Below are 12,127 nucleotides of genomic sequence, written 5' to 3' on the forward strand. Positions count from 1 at the left end.
GGGGGGGGGGGTTACTGAGATATAAGCAGATTTGTGATGCTCAGTGCCTTGGAGCAAAGTTCTTTCTGTTCCCTTTCTTCCCCAGTTAGAGAAACAAAGAGACTTTCCCCAGTGCAAACGGAATGTGCTTCATGGCTACCAGCTTCTGACATCCAGCAGTCGAACATCCCCACAGATTTCCAATATGTGAATCTTGTCAAGTTGTTTGAACCTATGCTTGTACGCCAGGGTATGCACACCATTCACAGCAACTTTGTACTGAAGAGCATCACAGAAGATAATCAGCTGAAAGTTAAGCAAACATTGATTGGTACCCTTAGTCAAACAACAGCCATATCCAAGTTGTGGATATGGTGTAGAGGGGAAGCTTACAACCCACCCAAAGCTGATCAAACTATTTTGTAAAATATTCCATAAGTTAACCTAAAGAGGGAAGTAGGAATGAACAAAGACTACAGTTAAAACATATTCTCAAATGTTTCTGAATGTGTTTTACCGGCACAGGTTTAAACGGGTATAGTAGAATGAAAGCCTATTAGACAGTGGGGTAGACCCAACCACCCTCCAACTTAAGAGGCTCTTTGTTCAATGGAGCAGTAACACATGGGTAGGATGCCAGCCTCTGTGTTTTACAGCAGAATCTTGTAGGTCAGTGTATTAAGACCGAAACTGACCCTGTTAAACTGCAGCCAAGAACAAGAAGTTGAAGTGTACCATTTGCCATAAACAGTATACATCTTTAACCACTATGGTACAAACAGCTAATTTAACTAAAACACATGCACAGAAACAGGACCCATAAGTAATCTTATGTATTTTCTGTATTAGCATTGCTTTGAGTCACTAAAACAGAAAACTTCTACTGTAAAGTCACAAACTGGGGGGTCTATACAGTTGTGTGTGGGGGGGGGGAATTTCGAAATCCCTCAACCACAAGAGCCCCCCCTCCTTCTAGAATCCTGTAAGCAGTTAGGGTCTTGAGCAGATAATTTGTCCTCCCCACTCCCCCTAACTCACTCTCAATATTCCACATCACGTGAAGCCCATTCAGTTCTCATCTGGGGGTTTTCAATTTATGATGTCATTTGCATGCATACCCACAGAGTCCCCCAAAACACATAAAAGGCTCTAGCTTTTGTGCCTGTTCTAAGGGCGATTTCTCACTAGAGCTGCCTCGCAGCACAGCCGCTGTTTGCCCCGACACAAACATGTCAATTTCACACCCGAAGCACCGGGGCTGCATTTTAACTCGTGGCTTCGCCCGATTTCCTCCGCAGTTTCGTGATCCTGGTTTTTGAGGATCATGAAACTGCGGAGGAAATTGGATGAAGCTGCGGGTCAAATGCAGCCCCGGGTGTGAAATTGACATGTTTGTGTTGGGGCAAACGGCGCTGCACTGCGAGGCAGCTCTAGTGAGAAATCGACCCAATTTTCTTGCTTTTGTGGTCATAATGGGGCCAGCTGCTTTACAGTTAGAAAGATGTATCCTGTAACTTGAAAAGGACCACATGAATGCGCCTCTACTGTGCTGGTTGCCTGTCAAATGCTGTGCTCTGCAACTACTTGCTGGGGCCAGGAACCTTGGCAGAGGGTTTGTGCCTATTTCTGTGCTGTTTAGAAAGGGTATAATGTGTGATCTTACACAAGTTTTCCCATAAGTAGATAATAACACATTCTCCACTGCTGGACCTCCTGACGGCACCTGGTGTTTTTGGCCACTGTGTGGCAGAGTGTTGGACTGGATGGGCCATTGGCCTGATCCAGCATTGGCTTCTCTTATGTTCTTACGTAGTTTAAGTATGAACTGGCATGATCATGTGCAGTAAATATATTGTGTAGATTGCTGGCCTTGTTTAATTGGTTACCTCAAAATACATTCCTGGGCAGAAAGGGAAGTGATTGATGCTCCTCTCTTCTTCTCCCCAACTGTCATGCAGGTAGGAATTCCTCACAAAAACTTTAGCTTTTATTCGGGGGTTCAAATGCAGAGCAATATCTGATGTGTCGCTGGGTTTAAGGTTTATAGAAAAGCTGCAAATAAAACATCAGTGTTAATTTATGGCAATACAACTATCAGTCAGCCAAATGGGGGGAGGGGCAAGAGAAATAAGGAGATGGGGTGGACAGAAAGTTTTCTGAAAATTAGCAAGTACCACCATCAGGTTTACAAGTATCAGCTGCCACAGAAGTCCTGGTAAGAAATTGTCAACTGAATTTGATTGCTCAAAATTATAGGTGAATTTTTAAACAACGTCTATGAATGTATTTGAAAAATATTGGTCAGCAAGACTGCTTAAGGCTTAGTTACGGTGGCAATTAATTCATCTTGGGAAAGTTTTACTGTTGACTTCAGAAGGACACAGGCAACATCTTAAATCACATCCACAGTAACATTACAATTTCTGTAAGTCCCATCCCAATCATTTGCTACTATTCATGGTATCAAAAGTATGGTGCATAGATGATATGACCCTGCATCATGGAGCTCTGAAAGTATCCATAACCCTGAACCATTTTGAATCGTTTTCACCAGAATGAGCTAGAATTCAGCCTATGAAATTCCATATGTAAAACTGGCAGGAGAGCAACATTGACACATATATACCCACAAGACTATACTCAGTACTGAATGCAGATTTGGAAGGTCTTGTGTTAGAAACATGCAATCATAAGAGGAGATTAAATGTGTGTGTACACAATAAAACTGGAGACTCTTAGCCAAAGATAGCTAGATTGATCAATATGAAATGCAGCCCCAAAATTTCTATTACCGCTGTGTCCTCTGCCCCTTATTTTTCACCTTCTAAAGCTCTGGCTACTGTACTCCCTTCTTGCCCAAAGTACCCCCCCCCCCCAAATCATTAAGCCCTGTGAAAGATTTCCCCCAGAATCCCTTTCACATTGGCAGTTCCTGTGTACATCTTCTCATTACCTTTGCTTTAATGGGTTTCAGCTTCTTTTCTTTATATTAGAACCCTGTTTCTCAACCCCCTTGCTAGCTTTGTCTCTTTCCTTCTCTACGATCCTTCAAAACATATCTCTGATAGCATTTTTTTTTTTGCTTCCCTACTTTCATAGGCTCATTTAGTTTCCAGGAGTTCAGGCTCCTGCCTGCCTGCAGAGGCCCTCCCTTCCCCACTCATTAGGTTCTTAACTGAAGAGCCCCTTTTCTTCCCTTGGGAGAACTAAACTGCTTGCAAGTCTTACTCTTCAGCAGTTAGCAAGCTGCAGAGCATTCACCAAACATTAATGCACTTAAACTGCTGATGACCAGGAAGGTGCTTAAAAGTTTTATTGTGCAATTCTAAGCAGAGTTTACACCCTTCTATGCCCATTGATTTTAATGGACTTAGAAGAGAGTAACTCTGCTTAGGATTTCACTGAGAGTGTATTATGGATACACAGAGATACAGAAAACAGCACTACATTACACAGTCTAATGGAAATGACAAGCAGCAATCCAGTTTACTGACCTATTTGGATTTTCATTAACTTCTCCTTTAATGACAATGGTTCGCCCAGGCTCAACTGCAGAATTAAGTCGTGCAACATAAGGAACTACCTGAAAATGCAATTAAGTTCAGTTAACCCTATTCCAAATGGGTGGGCTGCAATTTTGTGAGAACGTACGTACTCTTGATAATTACCAGCTTCAGTCTCACCTCACTATTTATTCCCTTTTTTCCCAATCACATGAGAATTTAAAGTTAAGTTCAGGAATACTGTGAACAACCCTTCCTAGTTTTACCTGTTCCTGAGCACTCTTTAATTTTCTTAGGTTTGAAACAATACTTGATGAGATACTTTGCTAAGAGAAAATTCACACTTTACTCGACAACTGCTTTTGCCTCTGTTACACTGGTGGTTCCCTGCTGGAAGCCCTGATTGGTCTCCACCATCGTGCATGAGGCTGTACCTTTCCGCAACTGGATGCTAAAAAAGAACTTAAACCTAGTGTGAAACCCAGAAAACAGGAGAAAATGAGTGGGTACCTTATCAAGCCGTTATTTGGGCACATAAATTTATTTACCAAACATCCATGTAGATGGTTTCAGAGGGTGGCCGTGTGCTGGTCTGCAGTAGAAGAGCTGGATTTGAGTCCAGGAGCACTTTGGAGACCAACAAGTTGTTCAGGGTATGAGTTTTCGAGAGTCAGAGCTCCCTTTGTCAGATATCTTGTCAGTGCTACTGGACGCAAATCTAAATATCCATGTGTCTGTTATCCTGTGCAGTTAGCAAAAATCTCTGGACTGGGAGCAGCACTGGTTCTCACAAGCAGCAGGATCATAAGCATCAAACATTTGTCAGCAAGTGCGGACTTTTTCACTAAGGGCTGTTTCCTTTAAGATTTCCAGTCACAGGGCACCGGCAACTGAACATCAGATGGGTTCTAATACTTGTCTGCTTATAAATCAGATACCCGCCCGCTTGCCTTAAGTGCATTCCTCTTCCAGGGCTCCACACAGCCCATGAGAATAGCCAAAGCTGTGCAAGATAGATGGGACTAACAGCTTTGTTACATCAAGGGCCCACACATCGCTTGTAACAAGAGTGTCAGACATAGAAGTCCAGGAGAAAATATCAGCACTTGGAAACCTACATCTCGGACCTCTTTTAACATTTCATAGTCACCAAAATTGCCACTGCTCCTCTGCAATCGTTGAGCATGTGTAAGAGATTCTCAAAAATAGAACTCGAAGCGACCTTTTGTATACTAAGGCAGGAAACACTAGCCAGTAACGAGTTATCTTACTAAGCTGCTTATAATGTCAAGTTGTCAAAGCAGTTGACAACCCATGCTCTAGTGAGTATAAAGAAGGACTGCCCCTGCTGTACAGAACGACAAGAGGAAAGATGCTTATGCACCACTGCGGCCAGTCTGAACACGGCTGACAAGCCGCAAATCCACTGAATTCTTTAGACTAATATTCTCCCCCTCCCCCCTTTATAAGTAGGCAGGCAGGCAGGCAAGCATTAAACTGAGCAGTCCTGTATGGGTACGTTGTGTTCATACAACATTAGAAGCATGCATTCCCTTAATACTTTTTGTGTTACATTTGTAATGTGATTTACATTGTGGCTACCTTCAGATATTACAACAAATATGCAGTTTGTGACAGGAATGAACACATCTCAGTGCAGCTCACACTTCTCTTCCACCTCTCAATGGTGCATACAGCACGACTGAAGGCTCCCGAATTTGGGAAGCCTTAAATCAAGTTCCAGGTTGCCATAATATCTTACAGGTGCCTGGAGAGATTGCAGAGGGGAACAAACCCCAAACAACGTGATTCCAAACTCTACTTTAATGCCAGTTTGGAATCCAGGTTTGTGAGAGAGATACAAACTGTCTCGGCAAAATGGAGTTCAGTTGAACGTTTCCCAAAAACTCGGATCGTGGTCTCACTCTGTATGCGATAGAAGGGGCAGGGTGAGGCTAATGTGAATGCATACAGGGCAAAGAGCTGTGTTCGCGCCTGTTACAGAAAAACCTTTTGTTAGTTGCGAAGTCTGAATGCAGCCTCAGAAATATACTTACAAACTGTGATCCTCCAAGTACTTTTTCCTGTGGAAAAGAAAAGGAATGCTTAGTTAGATTGTGAGACAAACACCACCGGCGAACCTAGACAGAGAATGCAAATACATACATCTCCTGCCTTTCCGTTGGTTGCCTTTAGCAAAGATGGCTGAGAGCCTTGCAAAGACTGCAGAGGAAAGAGAGGTCGAGAGATGAACATTCACAGGACAGCTATGATCCTCAAGTTAAAATTTCACAAGCTACCTGGGAGAGTGAGAGTTTCTACATTTGCTTTCGAATGAAAATCTCAGGCTCATCAGCAACGCACTGATGAGATAGTGGGAGTGGAAGCCACGTCTCTTTGTGGGCTAAAGGACACTTATGAAGCATAGTTGTCAAATAAACTGGACAGTGGTCTGGCTAATAAATTGCAAAGGCACTGGCCTTTTCTCATCTGTTAATTTAACACAGAAAAACGAGATGTCAAATTACTTTCTCAAAGCCAATTGCTTTTTTAAAAACCCAACACTGAACTTTGGGTGTCTTTGTGAACAACAGGAGGATCTCTCTCTGACTTGCATTAACTGGTTTCAAACTTGCATTAACCGGTTTCAAACTGTGACAGTGTGCTGTGGGATACAACAGAGTCACTGGGCACTTCCCCACTGGAAGCGCAAGTTACTGCTCCAGGCAATATCTTCCTCTCCTTCTGGATGTTTATCAGACTCATTTTGTTCACAGTTGTGAATTCAGTCCATTATAACAGGTAAAAAAAAAATATTAAGAATGCGGAAATGTAATTCTAAAACTGATAATAACTTACATTATTTGAAATAAATTCAATCATCTGAACTTGCACTTTTCCATATATTCCAAGTGTATCTATTTTTCCAAGGTCAATCCTATGCTTGTAGAGCAGCAAATGTTTTCCATTTACGGCAACCTAGTGGTGAAATATCCAATACAAAACAGGAATTTTACACTACATTAGGAGAAATGTACTATTTAAACAAGTTTTGTACTCAAACAAGTTTTGGGCACATGGTGGGCTTTTTAAATAGATAATCTGGCAATTTCTTTTTTTAAAAAAAAAAACAGTTCTGAAAATAAAGACAAGGTTCCCAAGTATTTGGTCTGGTTTTCTTAATATCAACAGTGCAACAGTTAAAGCAAATTAACCTGCAGTACGTTTAAGAAACCCTAATTAAGAAATACCCAAGTTGTTTGACATGGTACAAGAGTCACATTGATTTCAACAGAAGAACTAAGTTTATGCTTATCTCCTCTCCTTCTGAAACCAACAGGACTTCAGTGCTTAACTTTGTCTGGATCATGCCCATTGAGTCTGAAGGCATAAGAGATTGCTTAACCCATTCATCAGCCCCAAGCAGCTCACCTGGAATTTATCGAGCAGAACCATAAAAAGAATCTCAAACGACTTTCCTTTTTCAAAAGGCATTTCATAAGTGATCTCTTCCCAGCCCCATCTTTCTTGCTGCAGGGTATTGCAAACAATGCAACCAGATTTCTTAAACCGAGGGTTGAAATGAAAGGCGACATCAGCACGAGGTTCCGCGCTGTTCCCACACTGGAAGTCTACCTGGAACCTTCCAGAAAATTGAAAGAGATTGGTCAATTCAGCTCACTGGGCAAGAGCAGCAAAACAATTCTGACCATCCAAGGCAGGTATGGGCAACTTCATGACTGCTTCCCATGCTTGCTCCAGATTCCATGTCCAATATCCAGGGCTATTTTTGAGCAGGAACGCACAGGAACGGAGTTCCGGCTGGCTTCAGAGTTGGCCACACCCACTACAGCCAAAAGCTCTCCATGTGTGGCTACAGAGGGAAGGCCTGGAGAGCAACCCCCTGGCGACTCTGAGGTGGGCGGGCCGGGGGGGGCTGGAAGGATTGGGGAGGCATTTACTTCCCCAGCCTGTCCAAGGGCCGGCTTGCCCGGGCTCCCCGCAGCTGCGGGGGGCCCAGGCCAGCCAAGGGAAGGCATGGGGTGTGGCCTGATATGCTAATGAGCTGTGCTGTCAAGGTGTGGTCTAATATGCTAATGGGTTTCTGCTGTTGGGTGTGGCCTATTATTCTAATGAGTTCCTCCTGGGCTTTTTCTACAAAAAAAGTCCTGTGTAATACCAGGTCTCTACCTGCCTCATGAGGGTAATGTCATTGTTTGGGCATTCTGGGCACCCACAGGAAAATATGTGGGTACATTAAACCTAAATTCTACTGTTTCCACCCCTGAAGATTAAAAGGACTGGTTTGGCAATTTAAAAAAAAAATCTTCACATGCATTGTCCCTAACAGAGACCTAATGAGTTATTAAAAGAATATTAGTTCATCTGAGCTACAGCAGTTCCAGAACAACAGAACATTTTCAGAATTCTTGTCACCATTTTGAAACACACACACATCTCCACATGGAATGCCATGCAAGTCAAAGCTCTTGTATATCAATTCTTCGTGTTCACGTGTGAAGTAGAAATTATAATGAAACAATCCCCTTGAAAGCTAAAACCAATTCCCCTTCCAAGTCATAAGCACTTGAAATTAAGGCTGAGGACTGATTCCACACAAGGACTATTTTCCATCACAGAATCTGTGGTTCTGTGCAGTAGTAAATCAAGTATAAATGCTTCCCAAAAGTCTTAATTCTGTAACAGAAAGACATACATAGTTCCCATAAAAACAAGCAAAATCAAATATGCACATCTGTTACTTCTTTGCCTGCAACATCCACCACAAGATGATTCTCTCGAAGTTATCTATTTAACCCGTACCTATCTGAATCTTCTGGAACAAACCCACGCACTACCACTAGCTCTAGGGGCAGAAGGCCACCAAGGATAGTCCCAGTGTATGGAATAACCTATAAAAGGAAAAGGAAAAAGAGTCATTATGACTTGTGCATGAGGGGAAAGTGTCATTAACCTTTCACATGTTATTATTGCATTGTATTTGTATTATTAACCTTTTGCATATTACAGTAACCAAAAGAAATAAGTTTAAATTGCAAGAAGTAAAGTTTGGGAGGAGGAGCTCTCTCACCATTAAGCCCAACGTGTCAGTGTTGCTAGTTCAAAGAAACTCTGAGCTAAGGATGCATGGGGAAACCATCTATGTGTCTGAGTGTGTCTGTATACAGTCTTAAAGCATCCAGGAGGTGTATTTACAAACAGGAATGGTTTTCCATATATTTATTTATTAAATTAAATTTCTAGACCGCCCTCCCCTGCAGAGCAAAAACACATTCATAGATTAAAATACACAGTTGATACAATAAAATACAACAAACATCCTGATTAGATGGCAGAAAAACTACATCAGATTGTGCTTCTACCCCACAGGGGGAGGGCAGGGAACAGGAGTGCCAGAGCAGATGGAAACCATCGCTGTCCTCAACCAAACGCCTGGCAGAATATCTCTGTCCTGCAGGCCCCGCAGAACTGCATTAGGTCCCGCAGGGTATGGATGTTACATGGCAGAGAGTTCTACCCAGCTGGAGCCAGAGCTAAAAACACCCTGGCTCTAGTTGAGGACAGACAGATGTTTCTTGGGCCAGGGATCACCAATTGGTTCTTATAATCAGAATGCAGTGTTCTTTGGGGGGTATACCAGGAGAGGCAGTCCCGAAAATACATGGGTCCCTGTACAGAAATATTGATTTCTAAAAGTCTCTTGCCTTCTCCTGTAATGTCTTTCTGATAACATGCTGTGTCTTGCTTCCTGTTGAAGCCAAATGGCCTCAATGGCCATGCCATAAACCCACATTCTTTCACACTTTCATGCCAAAAGCCAGACCTCATGGCTACACTTTCTGGCCCCACATGCGACAAGTCACGTACTAAATGAAGTAGCTGGAGTTTGGGTCACCTGACTGCAGGAGGAGTTGTCAAACTTCTAGCCTATCCCCACACGTAGCCATGACAACCGACAATTGGGCACTCCCATTGGAATTGGATTATAATTGGTTGATCCCAATGAGAGTCTCTGCTCCTGCTCTCTTTGCTTGTTTTATGGCACCTAGAAATGCTGTCTCATGAGAGACAAAGAACTACTTTGTGAATTGGACCACATGGTTGAGCAAAGATGGATTTTTCCTTCAAAATCCCTTGGACTGTTTGGATGTTCCTGAACTTGGTAAATATGTATCTTTTACTGTGTAGTTAAGGCAAATCACCTTAGGCTTGTTATTTTGGTAAACTCTGGTAGTCTGTGTTATGCTCTGTACTGAATAAAAATTATTCTTATTTCTAAATGGTCTCTGATGTTGTACCTGAGTTCCAAGCCTAAATCCTGTGGCCTAAACGCTCACCCCATATGCTACCTTGGTAAAAAGTGAGCATCTCTAGAGTGAGTTGCTAGTGTGTTAAATCCCAGATGCTAACTAAGGGTTTGGAATCTCTCCCTTAGGAAAGGCAGGGACTAGTGAAAAGAGGTTCTGGTGGCACATTGTTCTGAAACCAGAAAGGGTATAGACCATCTCGTGGTTTGTTGTTTAATGTACTGAAAAAGTACAGGATTCCCTCCCATCCCTGGACTGGCCTGGGTGGGCTAATCCTGTACAGTCCCTGCCCATTTAGGGCCTTAAAGGTTAATACCAGAACACACTCACATACATAGTACAGATGCAGCCTGTTTCTGCTCAATGTATATCCAAAGAGAGACTGAAACACTCATTTTATACCTAACTATACTATTTATTTGTATGGAAAATGCATATGCTGCCTCTTGAAACCTGCTGAAAATGGCTCACTAAGTTTGTCATCAAACATGACAAAATCATAAAAGCCACAAAAATCATTAAAATTAATAAACCATTAAAAAGCCAGTCGGAGCATAAAAACAGCAGCCTAAAAGGATCCTTGTAAAACAGTTCTCAGATTAGAAGCAGGCTGTACAAGCAATTTTAAAAGATCAAACCCCTTAGTTAAAACCCTGGGGGGAAAGAAAATTTGGGGGTGGCACAAGAGAGTCAGGTAGGCCCCAACGAAGCCTCAAGGGGGAGGGCACTCTACTGGTGAGGTGCCACTACTGAAAAGGTACTATTAGATACAAGCAAAGGCCTGCTCACTGAAAGGCATGGCTGTTATTCAGATTTTTGACAGTTATCGTTTCATGAATCTCACATGTCTAAGCGGATTCTTAAGATAAAATTTATTGGTAAAGGTTTACTGGTGTCTACAAGGAACAAAATTATCAAGAAATAGTTACCGGGTTGCTTACTGTCTTCTGCATCTCATCCAAGGACATCATCTTCCTTCTTCTGTTAACTGTTAAGGTCTTCTGGTTCCCTATAACTAACAACATGGGCCTTTGTAATAAAAATGCAAACAACCCCTGAAATACTTAACCCAGAGAGTTAAACTTTAACTGAAATTACAGATGAGAGAAATACTCCAAGCTAAGCCTGGCTAAAACACTTTGGCACACTATTTCACCCATAACAAAGAACACATTTTCTTCAAACAGTATGCATCTTTCTCTTCACGGGGAAAGTTGTTGCTAACTGTGCCTGCAATATAGTTCAGGATTTTATTGCTCTGCAATACAGTTCAGGATTTTATTGCTCAAGTGAGGGCTGGTGTAGCACAGGAGTTAAGAGACTGAGCTATGAATCAGGGACAAACTAGGTAGGCTTCAGCAAGCTCCACACTCTCAGCCTCAGCACCCACTTTTCCTTCCCACCTCTGTAAATCCACGAAAAAGATTCACCTAGGTAACAGTGTGGTTATAAGGAGAACATATGCACAAAGCATTCTGAATACTTGAAAGCACTATATAAGAAGAAGAGATTGGATTTATACCCTGCCCGAGTGGCTTACAAACTCCTTTCCCTTCACCTCCCCACAAGAAGAAGAGATTGGATTTATACCCCACCCTTCACTACCCAAAGGTGTCTCAGAGCGGCTTACAAACTCCTTTTCCCTTCCTCTCCCCGCAACAGACACCCTGTGAGGTAGGTGGGGCTGAGAGAGCTCTTGACAGAAACTGCTCTTTTTCAAGAACAGCTCTTATCAGAATTATGGCTTGCCCAAGGTCATCCAGCCAGGTGCAAGTGGAGGAGTGGGGAATCAAACCCGGTTCTCCCAGATTCGAGTCTCCGCACTTAACCACTACACCAAACTGGCATCATAATTAGCAAGGTCCCATAAAAGCTACCTTGCTGGAACAGTGACCAATGAAATCCACCTGAAAGTATGGCATTGCTTGTTCCTAGCATCTGGTACTGAAAAGAATAAAGCCTTATTCCAACAGCTATGATTTCTAACAGGGGAAATCCATATGGAATCAAGCTCCTGGCTCTGTTAAGACAGATACCCTGCAGGTGGGGGACTGTCTTCTAGCTTCTTGTTTTCCAAGTACTGAGCTCATGAGGCATCATCTATATATCTAATAGCCAAGTTGCCCCCTCCGTGCGGATACTTAAATCAGCACGGAGGGGGCAGCTGGGGGGCCGGGGGAGGTTTGTGCACACGTGGGCCAGTCCCCACGTGTGCACAAAAATACAAAAAGTTTAAAAAAATTTCGGGGGGGATGTTTAAATCCCCCCGAAAGTGCAAGAGCGTCTCCTGCGCAGGCCGGCGGGCTGGCGGGCGAC

The 12,127-nt window shown here is 42.8% G+C and overlaps 1 protein-coding gene across 2 annotated transcripts in view; it reads right to left on the reverse strand.

Moving 5' to 3' along the window:
• Nucleotides 1-6: 6 nt before the first annotated feature.
• The window catches only part of LGALS8 (lectin, galactoside-binding, soluble, 8), a 14,868-nt gene continuing 2,747 nt past the window's right edge, over nt 7-12,127 (reverse strand). Inside the window, exons 2-10 of one of the 2 annotated variants that reach the window (XM_015426923.1) lie at nt 10,741-10,826; nt 8,307-8,395; nt 6,915-7,125; nt 6,342-6,461; nt 5,649-5,705; nt 5,540-5,566; nt 3,474-3,562; nt 1,866-2,031; nt 7-285 (exon numbers count right to left, since the gene is read on the reverse strand). In XM_015426923.1, coding sequence (XP_015282409.1) covers nt 136-285; nt 1,866-2,031; nt 3,474-3,562; nt 5,540-5,566; nt 5,649-5,705; nt 6,342-6,461; nt 6,915-7,125; nt 8,307-8,395; nt 10,741-10,782 — 951 coding nt within the window. In that variant the 5' untranslated portion in view covers nt 10,783-10,826 and the 3' untranslated portion in view covers nt 7-135. The remainder of the gene's footprint in view (nt 286-1,865; nt 2,032-3,473; nt 3,563-5,539; nt 5,567-5,648; nt 5,706-6,341; nt 6,462-6,914; nt 7,126-8,306; nt 8,396-10,740; nt 10,827-12,127) is intronic. The other variant, XM_015426924.1, reaches the window with a different exon arrangement.

This window comes from Gekko japonicus, unplaced genomic scaffold (assembly GCF_001447785.1).
Source record: "Gekko japonicus isolate JY-2015 unplaced genomic scaffold, Gekko_japonicus_V1.1 scaffold141, whole genome shotgun sequence".
NCBI classification, from domain to species: domain Eukaryota; kingdom Metazoa; phylum Chordata; class Lepidosauria; order Squamata; family Gekkonidae; genus Gekko; species Gekko japonicus.